General features: G+C 46.3%; 2 protein-coding genes across 5 annotated transcripts in view; both read right to left on the bottom strand.

The window, feature by feature from the left end:
* Window positions 1-44: 44 nt before the first annotated feature.
* CHUK (component of inhibitor of nuclear factor kappa B kinase complex) lies at window positions 45-15962 on the bottom strand. Its single transcript, XM_066324302.1, has 21 exons — window positions 15669-15962; window positions 15505-15599; window positions 13971-14085; window positions 12370-12439; window positions 11637-11725; window positions 11292-11381; window positions 10963-11087; window positions 10456-10563; window positions 10029-10164; window positions 8774-8968; window positions 8329-8431; window positions 7251-7374; window positions 6634-6785; window positions 5731-5792; window positions 4667-4776; window positions 3248-3297; window positions 3031-3127; window positions 2504-2651; window positions 2022-2161; window positions 966-1062; window positions 45-324 (listed from the first exon to the last, which is right to left on the bottom strand). Exons 1-21 carry the CDS (start codon window positions 15822-15824, stop codon window positions 298-300), a joined length of 2289 nt encoding a protein of 762 aa, XP_066180399.1. The 5' UTR covers window positions 15825-15962; the 3' UTR covers window positions 45-297.
* Window positions 14981-16338, bottom strand: part of CWF19L1 (CWF19 like cell cycle control factor 1) — a 19145-nt gene continuing 17787 nt past the window's right edge. For all 4 annotated transcript variants that reach the window (XM_066324306.1, XM_066324304.1, XM_066324307.1 and 1 more), the window contains 2 exons: window positions 16135-16232; window positions 14981-16063 (listed from right to left, as the gene is read on the bottom strand). In XM_066324306.1, the coding sequence (XP_066180403.1) occupies window positions 15919-16063; window positions 16135-16232 (243 nt within the window). In that variant the 3' untranslated portion in view covers window positions 14981-15918. The remainder of the gene's footprint in view (window positions 16064-16134; window positions 16233-16338) is intronic.

Raw genomic sequence — 16338 nt, 5'->3', positions numbered from 1 at the left:
TGGCGATGGCGCCACGGGAGTGACCAGGCCTCAGAGTGTGTATATGTGGCTCACCACAGAGTTTATTATATGTACACGCACTATACATTCATGGGGCACACGGCAGCGGCGGGCCCTGCCTGCACCCCCTGCCCTGAGGAGGCTCCACGGGCTGGGGCCAGGCTCCTCCCTGGGGGGACAGCCAGTGGGTGACATAGTGACAGAAACAGAACAGGGCTCTGTCCCACGGGAAGGCGGCCGAGCCCGCGCTCAGCACACAGAAGGCACTTGGGTGATGCAGCACCTCAGCTCCTGGGACTACTTCAGCCAGCTCCAGTCGAAACTCTGCAAAAAGTAGCAAAATAAACCCCAACTGAGCACAGGGTCTGGCTACTGGGTGTGGGTCTTGTTTGATGAAAAATCAGTAATTACCCTTAGAAAGGGTGCTCCCAGGAGTTACCGCAATGCAGCACAGCACAGGAGCTGGACTAACTGAGCCCTGGGAGTCCATTTTAGGGACTTATGGGAAATCATGGAATTTTCCAAACTGGTGGCCAAAGGATGACTCTCCTCTGTCCTCTAAGGAAAGGCTGAGAGAATTGGGATTGTTCAGCCTGGAGAAGAGAAGCTTCAGAGGGACCTAACTGGGGCCTTCCAGTGCCTGAAGGGGCTACAGGAAAGATGGAAAGAAACTATTTCCATGGGTATGGAGTGCCAGGACAATGGGGAATGGCTTCCCAGTGCCAGAGGGCAGGGTCAAATGGGATTTTGGCAAGAAATTATTCTCTGGGAGGGTGGCCAGGCCCTGGCACAGGGTGCCCAGAGCAGCTGTGGCTGCCCCTGGATCCCTGGAAGTGTCCAAAGCCATGCTGGATGGGGCTTGGAGCAGCCTGCTACCTTTTCCTATTCAAGGAGTTCTCCACATCCCCAGAGCACCCTTGGGTGTCCCCTGAAAGCCAGGTCCTGGCAGATGCACCAGCACTTACCATCATAGAGCTCTGCTCCTGCCTCACCTCCTGCAAAATGCTGTTGAAGAGCTCGAGGTAATTCACATTCTCCTGGATCACATCAGCAAAACTTTCCCTGCAGGAAGAAAAAAGCCGTAAGATGACGGATTTCAAGCACCAAAAGTAATGACCCCATCAAAAGGTGCTGCACTGCAGAGAAGAAAATTAAAAACCAAAACCCAACAACCCAAAACAGTGATTTGTAGTTTGTGCAGTGGTAGGTGACAAAAAACCTGCCTGGAGCTGGCAGGACAAAGAGCTTCACACTGGCAGAACATACTGAATGTAAAATTGTAAATGAAGCAAAGAGCAAAACACCCTCAGCTCCAGACTGATACTTTAAGTTTTAGCTTTGCTGTATTTCAGGTTCTGTGCTGCCCAGGGGTGCAGTTCTGAGCTCACAGTCAGTGTCACTCAGCTCTGTACACAGCAGGGACACAAAACAAATCCTTCTCCTGCTGCACACCAAGGACAACTTTCAGCCCCAAAAGCACAAACAATGATGGACTGAAGGGAGGAACAAGAAGGATGGGACCTCACAACCTGGACCTAGAATTGGACAATTAAACCCCAATATGCAAATGGACCAAAACTTATAAAAGTGTGAGACCTCGTGACCCGTCACCCATTTTGTGCCAAATTTGTGACCATTTTGGGTCCACCTTGGGTGTAGCCCTGGCCAGGCTCTTGTCCTGCCCAAGGTGTTTCCTAAAGGCCTTTCAATAAATACCTACTTAATTCTCTAGCTCTGCCCAATCTGTTTCAGGTCAGCCTTCCCAAGGCATCAAGACAACTCAGCATGGACTGTGGGAAAGGGGCCTTAAGAACCAGATCCAGGCCCAAGGAAGAGCAACATGACATGCAATAAATGGTTGGCACAGTCCTTTAGCAGAAGCACATGGAACTGGCTCAGAAATAGAGTGCAAAGGTTTCTGAATAAAGAGTTCCACCAAATGAGGGAAGTCCCTCATTTTTTAGAGCATTAGTGACACAGGAACTCCCAAAACTCGTGACTCCTGCCCCAGGAGCTCATACCCATCTTCAGGAGCTGCCAGTGAGGACAGAGGGTGAGGAGCTGAGTTCCCTGAGGAGCTCTGGGGGAGCCACGTGGCTGCTGGAGTCGAGGCTGTCCCTTCCAGGCTTGAGCTGACCAGTGAGCGAGAGGAGCTCTGAGTCTGGAAGAAAGAAATTCAGAAGGATTTAGGCTTAAATGTTATGTAGGCAAGATTTGGGATTACACATAAGCACTGTTGGTAACACAGACACAGATGTAGGAACCAGGAGATGGCTTCAGGCACTGTAATTAATGCAAAAGCAACAAAGTGCCCTATAAAACACCTGAACCAGGAAAGCACCTATTTAGCTTCTGCTTTTACCATCTCAGCCTGCCCTTCTCTGCAGGAAAAAAAAAATCTAACCATAGAATAGCAGTTACCCCTTTTTGCTGAGTTTACTTTGATGTTTCCTAGCTTGTGCACTGGAAGGAAGTGCAAACAAATAGCCCCACAGCTACTCACACAAGCAATTTTCAGCAAATGCCATATCTCCCTTTGTCTTTTTCCCTGCATCTGCATCACTGAGTTGTCAGCTTCCTTGATGTTATTTAGAGCCACTTCAATCTCGGGGAGCAGGTCAATGATCTTCTGCTTGCAGCCCAACAGCTTGCTGGAATAAAAACCAAACACAAAGTCACTTCCCAGCACATTCTGGCAACACCAAAAGCCCCACCTTGGGATTCAGGATACTTGAAAAGGTAATGTACTGTGGTATCTTCTCAGCTCTGTAACTACTTCTTTTTGCCCTGGAGATTTGAATTCCAACTTCCAACCGGCAGAATTTGCCTTAAAGTGACCTCTTGCTTGCTAACAGTCATGTTTTTAAAAATTAGGCGGAAACAGACACAGAGGAGCAGAATTAATGCTATGAGAAAGGTGGATGGAGCTTTTTGGGCTCTGACCTCCGTGATTTCCCTTATCTTTTCCTAGTACAGAGCTCCAAATGCTGCAAGTTGGATTTGTTTGGGGGTTTTGTCTGCATGAAGTACCTGAGGTGGCCAAAGAGCTCCTTGAGGACTCGGTCCTGGCTCTGTACTGTCTGCACAATGATCTTCACCATGTCTGTGCTGTCACTGTAGGCATGATCTGGAAGGGCCAGCAACCACCACGTTAGTAAATCCTATCAGTATTTTCTGGGTTTCAGTTCAGAACAATTAATCATGGGGTAAAAGGGTGAAACAGTCTTTAAATCATCTCCTTCCATACCTGGAGGTCGTGTTTTTAATTGCTTGTACAGGTCTATGGCTCTCTGTTCCCTTCAAAAAGAAGAGTATGATTCAGGCAGGTGTCAGCAGCCAGGTGAACTCAAGAAATAAAAGCACAGCAGTGAAGGGATGCTTTTTCCTGCACTCAGACACTGGACCTTCTCCTACAGCTGATACACAAGCATGGACTTTGGAACACAGGGATGCTCAGTGATAGAATACAACACCTTCCCAAAAGCTCTCTCTCTTTTTCTCCCATTATATAATTTCTTCTCAGAAAACCACACCAAGTGGAGCTTATTTTCAGTTTCAAATCTTCACATGGCTCAGCTATGTTTTCTTTCCCCTGTATCTTTAATTATCTGATTTTGTTTTTGAAACTGTGACTGCACAACTGCCTGAAAAATTCTTGTTCCTGTTCTGCTTTTTTTGCCTGAATTTTAGTAATATTCTATAAATGGAAAGAGACAGCTGTATCACAAGCAAGACGACTGTGCTTCTCTTCTTCCCATTACTTCTTTCAAGTATTTCCAAAGCAGCCAAACTGAAAACTTCCAGCCTTGAACAAAATCCTCCCTGTTCTAAATCCCACTCTGTCAGCAACAAGCAGCAGTTTTCCAGCTCTGACCCTGGTCTGCAGTGGAAATATTGATTAAAAATAATGTTTAAGGAGGCATGATCCTGATTAGTTTGCCGCTGCAGTAGGTAGCTTCTCCTTTGCACCACTTCCTCCCCTGTGCACCAGTTCTGCTGCACCTAACTCAGAATGAAAAGCAACTTAGCCAAGAGGGAGGGGGAAGAACATGCCAGGAGCAGGCACATTTCCTCCCAGAACAGAGTTGTGTTGAAGAGCTCTTATTAACAGATTTAATGGCTGTTCAATCCCTCTCTTTTAGAATTGCCACTTGTGCTCTCAGCAGCAGCCCAGTAACTGCTTCCTATGTCTTCTCAAGATCAGAAATACCATTTAGCCCTTTCATATTATAATACTTTAAAAAAACCCACACCATCTTTCCAAATATTCAAGCACCCATGAGATATTTACCCTTGATTTGAAAATACTGAAGGTATTTAACAGGGTTTTACAATGATCAATCACATCGTTTTCTCACTCAACAGGAAGAAAGTCACTCCTCTCCAACACAAAAGGAAATCCCAGTTGAGACCAAGATTTATCTTAGTCCTGGGCTCTGGTAAGATGAGGTTTCATAGTTCAGTGACAGGGAAGTGCCCCACAAGTGGTGGGATTATTCTTTTCTCAAGCAAAATGATCTCAAATCAACTGCACACTACTCTGTACTTGCAGTTTGCACTTCAAAATCACCAAGGGAACCAGCAATAGAGGGCAAAAATACCCCTCAGACACTGAAATACACAAAATCCAATTCTATGCAGTACAAATGAGAAGCACAGGACTCACAAGGTCTCCATGACCTCTCCCTGGCGCCTTGCATAGGGACTCTTCTGCAGCTCCACGATTTCGGTGTGCAGAGCCATGATCTGCTCATCCAGGTAGCCAATATCTTCAGCCTGAGGTGAAATGTGGGCACAGATCAGACTGAAGGAGAGCAATCAAGGAGATAAAGACCCCCTTTAAAGAACACTTGTTGGGATAATGGGCTGACTGCCTGGAGAGTTTAGCAGACAAAAAAGCTCTTTGATACAAGCCTGCTACAATAATTAAGGGTTTTTGTTCTCAGTGCATTGGTATCACCAGAACCAAACCTCTGACCACCAACAGTGGCTGAGAAAAATCAGTTTCTTCTTCATAAATCATCTCTTCATGTCTCTGGATTGCCTCCTAGACAGACTAAGATATCCCTGTGTATAGAGTGAAACATTTTCCATTCCTGATAAAGGGTCAGGGCAGGTGAATAACAGAACATAATCTTATGGTCTGCCAAATAAATATTGTGTGAGTTTCCTGGTTGTCTGGAAACAACAGACAGAGACAGCCTTGAATTATCCTGCTAGAAGCAGCCATCTTTTATCCATTCCTTAGATAATAAAAAGAAATTACTCTTATTTAAAACTAATTTGCATCTTTACTTGCAGTGATTTGCATGCCAGTGATTTATGTCTGTACTCCTCAGTGAAGTCCTGCAATTTTGAAATCGCTGCATAGCAAGTGATTGGTTTTCAGCTTCAGCAATGGGAATTTCTGTGCGCAGCAAATCCAGCCAGGAAGACCCCAGATCCATAGCAACACCATTTCTTTTGGGTAACAAGTAACGTGTCTCTGTGTTCCACTTTCCTTTTCAGAGAACTGAGTCTGGTGACTTTGGTTGTTTTTGTCCAAATCCATTCAAACAACGTGGTGATAGGAGACTGTGCCTTTTTTAATGCACCTGCAGTGATATTTCCATTCCCACAGCAGGCAGGGGAATGAAACACCCAAGGGACACAGCAGTGGCACATATGACACATTCAATTCCTGTCACAGTCTCCTTCACACAGAGATAATGCAGCTTTAACATCCCCTACCTGTGCACACTGAGAGGCTTTCTCTTCCATTTCCTTCCAGGCTTTGAGCATCTTCTCTGAAGCTTAAAAAAAAAAAAAAAGTTGTTAATTTATAAAAAGGCATTAAGACACAAAAATAAAGCAAGACCTGAACTTTGCGTGTATTGGTGTAATCTGAACACAAAGAACATGATGCTGATTCACCCAGCAGGAGTCATGACCCAGATATCAGAGAGACAGCAATGCTGCAACTCTGTGCTCAACCTTAATTCACACACAAACCCTTTGGGAGGATTTCACTGCTTGCAATCACTGAATCTTCAAACTCCACCATTAAGCTCAACAACTGCCACTTTTGATTGAACACAGACTGTCCAAACCCAGTTGACAGTGTCTTTCCATTTTCCATCATCATCCTTCAGCCCAGTCATCATTTTTGACTCAGGTTGCCTTTTTTAGCCATAAATACTCAAACTATGTGTAAATCTTGCTATTTTCTCCTGAACTATTTGTTTTTGGGACATGAAACTGTAGCTGGTGTTTTTTAAGCCCATCTTTCATCCTGACAACTGGTTTCTTCGGATAACAAGCACAGCAACTTGTTAGCACTGTCAGCAAGTGCAGCAGCTCCACTTGGTGCCCCGTCACAACTCCAAATAAATCAGACTCTGAATGAATAAATAGCAAATATTTACATCCCCAGTACTATTAATGTTCCTGTTTTCTGTTCTCAGTGGAGAACAGCTGATCACTTGTCTCACTGTCACTGAAGGTCTCCAAAAACATTCTGGTTTTAACCCTCCTGCCTTTGCTCCTGCCAAACTCTTCTCCTGCAGCTCCCGTAACTAAAATACACTCATAAAGATGCTGAGCTTCTTCACAGGATCACAGGAGACACCCAGACAAATATTCCCCAATACCTACATATGCCATAAGCCATCTGGTCACTGTATCTCTCCAGGTCGAGGCGAATGCTCTGGTGGAAGAATTCCAGCTTCGCTTTCAGCTGCTGGGATGCTGACACCATGTTGTTCTTCATTTTGATCAGGTTGGCATTGTACCGAAGGAGGCTGAGCCTAACAGGTGGAACAAGGACAGCACACATTAGCTGGAAAGCCCAGCTGGACTTAAAAAACAGGAAATTCTGTTACTCTAAGGGTGCCTGAACAACCAGGACAACCTGCCCAGAGATGTTGTGGAGTCTCCATCCTTGGATATATTTGAGAGCTGTGAGGATGTGGTCCTTTTTGAGCATGGATTGGGCTGGAGAGCTTCCAGAGGCCTCAATCAATCTCAGCCATGCTGTGAGACTCTGAGTATATTCAAGTAGTTTTTTTGTTATTATCAATGTCAGGCATTAGCCAGCACAGTTCCAGGAGTGGAATAAGCTCCCAGCCCAAACATGTTTTATGATGTGAAGGCACAGAACAGCAGAGGGCTGTGAAACTTTGGGAAACCAAAACTCCCTGAGATGCACAATTGCAGGCAAACAGACCCCGTGGTGGCACAGCACTGATCCCTCTGAACGAGTGACAACTCACATGGCAGCTCTCTGTCCCTGGAAAAGCCTGCTGTAATCCTCCTTCAGCCCAATGACGTAGTGAACCGCTTCTGCCCACACCTTGCGCAGCTGAGGGATTGGCAGCTGGATTTTGCTGTCCTGGACTGAACACAGGAGAAACACAGTGCAGTGACAACTCTGGAAAAGGACAACATTCCTAATTCCTGCTTCAGATGCCTAAGAAGCCAGGTAAGTTCTGCTCAGTATCTAGGTGATGCTACTGGAGCATGTATAAGCTTTTCAGGTCACAGCTCCCCACGTATGTGACAGCCTCTGACTGAGCAGGTAAAAACCGATGGGGGGGTTTTGGCCAAGAAACTCTAAAGCCTAAGGTAGCAAATTTAGTCGCTTCATTTAATCCATTGATACTGGTCACTGTCCTCATCTGTTTCATCTGAACCTTTTGTAGGTTTCCTCTCAGATTTCCTAATGCAGTTAAGGGGAAAAGATGCAGGTGTGTTCCCTGACAGAAATGGGAACTGTCAGTACACTGGGGTATCAATAAACATGGTGAAAAAGGTCTTTGCTCCAAGAGATTCAGCACAATGGTGCCATGCAATGAGATTCACCAGAATGAAACAGCCCACAACACAGAAACACCTGAGACACTAAAAGATAAGGAAAACCAGGCCAAAGAAAATTAAGTTACTGAACAGTAACTGCATGTCACAAGGCATTTTCTTTACATGCAGTATCCCAGCAGACATCTCCTGTCCCCTGACACTACTGTTCTTTCATAGAGGTACAGAAGGTCATTCATATAGATACAGATTTATGATAAATAAACCTTCAGAATTGGAATAGGTTGTGCAATGACTGTTGTCACTTCAGGAGACAAGTAGGGGAAGCAGCAAGCAGAGAAACAGCTTCCATACACAGCTCAAAAGCACAAATTGGTGATGCCAGGGCTCTGTCATCAGGACAACGTGTTAGGCTGCTTCAGGTTCTTAAATGGTTCTCTTTGAATCAGACAGAGCCCTTCAAGACAACACACAGGGCTTTATAAAGCAGATTTAATCTCATTTTGCATGAGAACAGCACTTTTCCAGCACACTCACCAATGTAGTTGACACAGTCAGACAGACTCCGAGAAGCAAAGGGGCCATCGTAGACAGTTTTGCTTTTATCAAACAAATAGACCATGTAGCTGTCCCAGCCCCTCTGGGAAGAAAAGAGAAGAGAATATCAGGAAGAGAAACCCCAGGCAGCTCCTACTAACCCAGTACATCATGAACTAGTAATTGTGGGCACTCTCTCTTACCAAGTACCTTAAAAACTTATTTAGATAGATCCTACAGGAAGACAGAATTCTTTGCTAGCAATTAATTAGTTAGGCAGAGTACAACTACAAAAACCAGCTTACATTATCCAAGAAAAGATCTTTAGAATTACTACATTTACAGAGCAAACTGTCTCCTGTGGGAGAAGATTTTGGCAATCTATCTCCCCTAAGATTTTAAAATTCTCTGAGAACGTGACAGACATGAACAGAATCCTTCTTACCACACCATCAATAACACACTGGGAAGCAGGTTTCCGAGGGTCCAAGCAAATCCCTGTTTCCAACAGCAGCTCCTGATTTCCAGGGCTTATTCCCGTTTCAAACTCAATGCGATTCTGAAGGGAATGGAGACTTTCCTCAGGATGCAAAAGGAAGGACACAATCTTGGCAGAGGTCATGTTTAGGATGTGTACTATCTGTAGAAAGAGGAAAAGCAGATTACAAATCCTTGGATATCAAAGACAAAAGCAAACAGGCCTGGGATGGAGCACAGAGTAGAATGAGAGCATTGTTTGGTTTTAATAACCACAATAATCAATTCAGGAGTAAAGCCCTGTAGCCCTGGTTCATGCCTGAGATGTTTTGGTTTTCTGAAATTCTTTTCCCAGGGAATTTTCTGTAAACAAGAGAAATGTTTTTGTAACTGTACTATGTTTGCATTCTTTTCCCTAGGAGGGAGTTCTCCTTGATGTCAATCTGGTCTGACCAATGTGATTGAGGAGGTTTGTCTTTGTTTCACCAATTGAATTGGTCTGTGTAGAATAGCATAAAAATGAGACACATGCCAAAAATAAAGGAGTCATTTTCAGCCTTCTGAAGTTGGAGTCTTGTGTCGTCGTGGTGTACAACAGCGTCAAAGCCCCACGATAAAAAAAATCAAAGCCTGGGCCTGTAACTTTTAATGTCAGACAAAATGACAATCCAACACACTAACACCCTTCATAAGCCCAGCTGGAGCTCAATTACATTAAATTACATTAAAAGAACAGAGACAAAATTATCCTATTTCTCTACATGGGCTTGTCTTGGCTGGTCTGACTCCAGCAAAGATCAAGTAATTATTTGCACAGGAAAAATCAGGAATACCACCTCTGTTCTACTATAGGTATTACTGCTATAGTATGTGAATACACCTGGAGGTCACAGCATCAACAATGAAGTCCAGAAAAACTGCTATTAGCAGATATTAAACTCTTATTTGATCCTGGCGAGCCCTTTCCAAGATAACAAACAGTAATACAGGGTCATCCTTCCACTCCAAATGTAAAGCTAGAGATTAGTATTGCAGGTGATGTTTTGTCTTCCAGTATGTACTGGAAAGGCTGTATATGCACTCCCTGCTACCAAGAAAAACGATTCTTCCTGACTCTGGAAGCTGGATGATGCCAGGATTAGAGATTTCCTCCACTGAACACACTCTCTGTCCTCTGGGATGCTTTCAGAAGGCTTTTAAACCCAGTAACAGCCCCCTCTCACCTTCAGATTCAGTATGTGATCCATTATTAAGAAACACCTCGGACGACTGGTCTCAGGATCTGCACCTCCACCCCTCTGCTGTGGATCCCAATTCAGCATCAGCTGCAACCAGTTTTCCATGGGCTCTACAATCAAACTAAAGCAGAAGGGCTGTAAGAAAGGAGAGGCCCTCACCAGGCTCAAGCAGCCCAGCTTCCTGGGCCTCTCCTTGTGTGCTCTATTCAAAAGGCTCTGACCACCTTTGTGAGCAACAGGCACCAGAGAGCCCAAACTACCCAAAAAAGAGTCACTGGGAGCAAACAGCAGCTTGCCAGGAACTTGAAACACTCCAGAGAAAGGAGGAGGAGCTTTCAATGCTTGGGATAAAGGAGGGAGAGCCCTTAGTTTAGAAGACCAGAGCTGTCCCCTGTGATGAGGACACACCTACCTGCAGATGCTGTGAGGCTGTGGCAGGTGGGTGCTGAAGCGAACCTCCCCGTTCATCTCTTCAGAGGCAAAGATGTGCTTTGGGTCCTTCTTCTTGATTTTTTCATGCCTGGAAAATAAAATCCTTTGTGTATGTACTGAGGAGCGTTGTTTTTGTAAAGGAGCAACTGAAGACAGCAAAAAAGTGCCAGTGTCCAGCAGCTTTAGAAAACAAACCCATCTTCTAGGACAAAGATAACCACTTTCAATCCACCCAGAACATCCCCGTGTGGAAGAGAGGAGCCCTTCTAATTAACTCTGCCTCTGGAAAGACTTTCCTCTTCTCTTGTTTTTACAGAAACCCAAGTTTCTGTTAGAAACCTTCTTTCTGTTTCAGAACCACCCTTTTAAAAACCAAGCAAACAGGTACAGCAGGCCAAGCAGAAACCTCCATATGCAGGTTAAAGTCTTTCAGCACAGTTTTGAGTGTTAGCACTTCCAAGCACCTCTTCCAGAATAAGGGTCTTACCAGGCAAATGGCTGTAGATTATGTAAGAAAGGTCTAAATCCTGCAATACATTCAAACACCATTGTCCCAAAGCTCCAGTAATCAACAGTAACCGAGTAGGATTTGTTCTCAAAGAGTTCTGGAGCCTAAAAACGATCATAAAAAGACACTTTGACTGTGGCATTTCCTTGTATTTCTGCAGAGACAAAGCTGTGTCCAGGTGTGACTTCCTGAGAGGGGACACCCTTGGGACAGGTCCCCAGGATCTCCTTTTTTGGAGGTTTCAGCCCTGGCAGTGCCAAGCCACAGCTGCCCTGTCCCAGTGCTGGTGACACTAAAAAATATCTTACCAGATACTGCAAGGTTCCAACAAATGAAGTGCATAAACTCCCTTGATCCAGATCCTTTGCATATCCCAGGTCTATTATTTTGTGAACAATCTGCAAACAGTTTAAATAGTTCATCAGAAGAGCAAATGCTGAGGAAAATAAATCACCAAACAAAAAATCTGCTCAGTGACAGCCACAAAATACTCCCAAAAGGTAAGCCAGAACGGAAATTCTGGAAAAAAGTCCATGGCAAAGCTTAAACAACAGTGTTAAAGCTTTTAATAAATGCACTGTTGAGTTTTCGGTCCAGTTCAATGTGACAGTTTCCAGAAATGACAGTGGAAACACACTGATCACCTGACTTACCTTCCCACCTTCATCCTGAAGAACAATATTTTCAGGCTTTAAATCTCTGTGTATAATTCTGTTTTCATGCAAATACTGGATACCAGACCCTGAAAGACATATGTTTGATTTACCAGAAAATGAAATTCACCTTGATTAAACATATATCTGATAAAAACCTAATACTGGGGGGCAAGTTTCCAGCATTCCACCACTCACTTCTACATTTCACAGCTTCCAAATCTGTGTTTCTTCTGCATTGCATTTTCACATCTTCATAAAGATATGCCAAAGACAGTCAATTTTTTATTAAATTAAAAAAAAAAAAAATCTGGAAGGGGAACCAGGATAGGGCAAGCAGAGTAGCTCTTTATTTCAGATATTCAGCTGGAAGCCCTCTTGAGCACTGAAAGGACAGAAGTCTAGGCCAGTAAAATACTTTCTCATGCCAAAACTAGCTCTTCCTACAAGCAGTGACAGGTTATCTGTAAGAGAATTAAGAAAACAAGGAGCTTTTCTGGAAGACCTTTTTCCTAGAGAAACCCAGGCACTGCCCTTTATCAGACAGCTCTTCCTTCCCATAGTGTCCAAAAACCCAGGTGCTTTCCAGTGGGCCTGATTTATTTTTTTTAATACCCTGTTCATTTTAGTTCCCTTTTCATGGTCAGCTGAAAAAGGAAAATACCATAACACTTAAAACACAAAAAACTCAAAACAACACCACAAAAAAAACCCTACCACATTAACTACATACCAATGTCACTAAGCAGAGAAAGGATTTGACTTTCCTTCAGCCCACAGCAGTTTTCTGGTTTGTTTAGCAACTACAAAAAAAAAAAAAAAAAAAAAAAAAAAAAAAAAAAAAAAAAAAAAAAAAAAAAAAAAAAAAAAAATGTTCAGATCCACACCTGCAACAGTCAACAGCAAAACCCAACATTTTCCATTCCGTTGAAACTAACCAGCAAACAGCACAGCTTAGGGATCACTCCAGCTGAATGGGGCAGTCGACTTTGTGCAATAAAATTATGGCCAACAAGAAAAAACTCAAACAAAACAAAAATTCAGAAAGCAAAGGGGTAGGAGACAAAGGCAGGGCCACAGAGCTGCAGGCAAGGGAGGCTCCCTCTCAGGACCATCTTAATGGGCTGTCAATAAAAGCAGCTTCAGCAATTTCTGATTTTTAGAGATGACTGAGGTACTTCAGCCCTCATGATGGATTCACAAGGAGAAATTAACAATGAAGTGAAACACAAATGATGCAAACAAGTCACAGATTTAAGGAACACAATCAGAAACAAAAAAAGATTATGTTGGGTTTTTGTTTTTTTTTAAGGAACAAAGCTATACAGAACATCACATGGAATGAAGCATGTTACTTTCTAAATTGTTTCAGCATCTATGCCACACCTAAGGATTCATTAGAAATGAAGTGACCAAACACTGAATTGCAAGTAGAGCTAATTTCTCAGCCAGGGTCTCTAATCTACCTTCAGGGAGTCTCCAAATTTTTACTGCAATAATACAACAGCCAGATGTCTCTGAGAACACGGCCAGATGTCTGTGCCTGCAACCCCCAAGTGCTTTTTCATATATGCCCCTTCTCTTACTGCTACTTAAACCTTAAAAGTGTCTCTTGGACTGTTTTTAACAACTCAAAACTATATAATGAGATGAGGCTACTGTACTCACCAGCTGCTCACGTTCCCCAGGGCTGTTTAACACCAGTAACAAAAACTACAGAAAAATGAGTTTCCTGATCACGTAGGTGAGGTGATTTCTAAGCAAATCCTGACAGGGATTTGCTGCCTCACCCCTACAGAAGTTGCTGCTTCCTGGATCCAGCTGTAATGGAAAGGGAGCAAAAACTCTGTTGTGTCATGAAGCCACTGCCTAAGGAACTACTGAAAGGCTCCTTTATTTTGGGGTGTTGCCAGTGCACAGAATGGCTCACAATGAGTTCAGAATCCCTGGAGGCCCCAGTCCAGCACTAATGGGCTCATTCCCTGTACTGAGAGCAACATAACACTGGATACATGTAAACCCAAACCAGTCAGACTCTGAACAGATTGAGACACAGCAGCAAAGCCAAACGTGCTGGGTGCCAGCAGCTGCTTCAATGCTAAAGCAGCGCCATGAAAGGATACACTCTGCCAGGATAAAAGGGTTGCTCTCTCGTTTCCAAAACACAAGCCTCATTTCCCACCCGTGCTTTTTTCCCACTCTACATTTACCTCCTCACACCTATACCCAAAAAGAGAGGCACCACAGAGCAGACCTGGTTACAGGAGCAGCACTAACACACCTTGTTTGGGCCAGTGTCATTCAGTTTTTCAGTGCAAGCAATGCAGGCGTTACCTTGCGGAGGTCACCCCCTGAGCAATACTCCATGGCCAGGAGAGGAACGTCGTTAACCAGGAAGTTCATCTCTTCGGGAACTTCACAGGCTCTGACCACGTTGGGATGGTTCAGCCTAAGCACACGGAGAGCTGCATGAAAACTGACTCCTCTCTTGGGAGAGTGAGACAACGGACTGCAATGCAATCCCATTTTATGTTCCAGGGACACCTTCTGTTCCCCACAGGTATCCTTGCTCACTGGTATCTACCAGCACCCAAATTCCCTACCTTGGGAATACACAAACCAGTGAGGAGCAGAAACAATGTCTCAAAGCCAAGTTCTCAAGCTCTGAATTCTTTCACAGTCCTGACAAAGTCATTACGTGTGTGTGTGCGTGTGCTGCTGCATGTAGGAACAGACTCCTCCTGATTCACGTGTTTCAGAAGAATCCCTTAACATCTGTGTCACTGCACCAGGCAGGTGAAAGCCACATTCAGAGGGAAATGTTAGCCTCTGCAGCTGAATTCAAACAGCTGCTTCCTGACTGTCTCTAATACATGCTACTCTTGGGAATAAATTACATATCCAGAAGGAAATGAAGGCAAATTATTTCTCTCTACATCTTCCAAAGCCTCTGGACACCAATGCGAGAGCAGCTTGTGACTCAGTGGTTGTTTTCAGCAACTAAATCATACATCACCAAGCCCTGACATACAAATTCATGCTCCCTACAAGTGGTTTCCCCCCATGACATGGCAGACAGTGAGCAGGTGAGGGTAACAAAGCGACAGCAGGAGCTCATAAAAGCCCTGAACAGCAGGGTCACTGCTGGCCTTGGGGAGGACAAGCATCCCTGCTCCCACCAGTGGGACAGAGGATTTCCTGCTCCAGGATCTCTCTTAGGAGCAGTTCTGTGAGATCCAAACACCCAGAGGCAGCTCCCACATTCATGAGACCAAAACTGCCCAGCCCTGCTTGACCTGCTGGAGAGGGAGGGTGGGCAGCACAGAGTATGGACTCTCTCATACGGAAGTGAAAGGAGAATTTATTCTTTACATTTGGCAGCATAACAGAATAAAAAGCAATTCCAGGATCCCTGGTTGCTAAATCAAAAACAAAAGTACCGCAGGGTATGGGAACACGTAGGTGTTATCAAGTCACAAAATCAACACTCAACCCACAGGGTGACGTGAGTTTGGAGGAATTTCGGATGAGTGAACAGCCCAGGCAGCACGACAGGGCAGGGGCCTTGGGGCTCGCCAGCTCCCGAGCCAAGGCATGAGCTGGGACATTGGGACGAGAGATAGCACAGGCATGCCAGGTGACAACAGGTCCAGGGGCTGAGCCCCGGCTTGTCCCCGCTCCCAAGCTGGTTCAGCAGCCGAGGCACCCGCTCTCCCCACAACACGATCCCAGCTCCCCAGCTGGTCCAGGGGCAGACCCCGGCTGTCCCTTCCCCCGCTCCATCCAGAGCCCGACCCCCGGCTGTCCCCGTTCCCTGTGTCCGGTGCCGCCGTGCCGAGCAGAGCCGTGCCGGCCCGCCCGCACTCACTTCTTCATGATGTCGATCTCGTGACACCAGCGGTCCTTGTTCTTGACGCTGAGCTCCAGCCGGCACGACTTGATGGCCACGCGGTCGCCCGAGTCCTGCGGGACACAGCGCCGTCAGCCGCCCCGGCCCGGCCGTGCCCTCCCCGCCGCCCGGCCCGGTCCCACCTGGTGCTGGTACAGGCACACGTTGCCGAAGCCGCCGGTGCCCAGGCGGTCGCGCATCTCCCAGGGCCCGCAGCCGCCGGCCGGGTGCCCGCGCAGCGCGGCCCCACCGGGGGCCCGCTCGACGGGGGCGGGCGCGGGAGGGCCGCCCCGCTCCATGGCTCAGCCGCTCGCTCCGGCACTCCGCTTTTATTGCCGCGTCACCGCCCGGCGCCGCCCGCGCCCGCCCGGGGCCGCCGCCGGCAGCGCCGCCTCAGTCCCGGAGGGAGAAGTCGAAGGGCTCGAACTCGCGGCGGAAGGCGCGGGCCTGCGCCGCCTCCTCGGGCCGCTGGGCGGCGCACTGCCGCCAGTCCGCGCGCTCCGGCTGCGCCAGCAGCGCCTCGCTGGCCAGCACCTCCCTGCAACGACAGCGTGATGGCGTCATCGCAACGTCACACGACGTCACGCAGGGCGCGGGGCCGGCACCCACCTGCCGAACTGCAGCGGGAAGCGGCCGCGGATGCGGTGGAACAGCTTCTCCCCCGTGTCCAGCTCCACGTAGAAGTACGGCGTCCCCGGCTGAGCCACCTGCGCGTTGGGAACCACGGAAACACAGAATGGGTTCGGCTGGAAAACGCCTCCGAGACCAGCAAGTCCAACATATCCCCACATTCTTAACTAGACCACGGCTCTG

This window comes from Sylvia atricapilla, chromosome 8 (assembly GCF_009819655.1).
Source record: "Sylvia atricapilla isolate bSylAtr1 chromosome 8, bSylAtr1.pri, whole genome shotgun sequence".
Lineage (NCBI taxonomy): Eukaryota > Metazoa > Chordata > Aves > Passeriformes > Sylviidae > Sylvia > Sylvia atricapilla.
The sequence above is the reverse complement of the archived record's forward strand: the minus strand, read 5'-3'. Positions and strand labels throughout refer to the sequence as shown.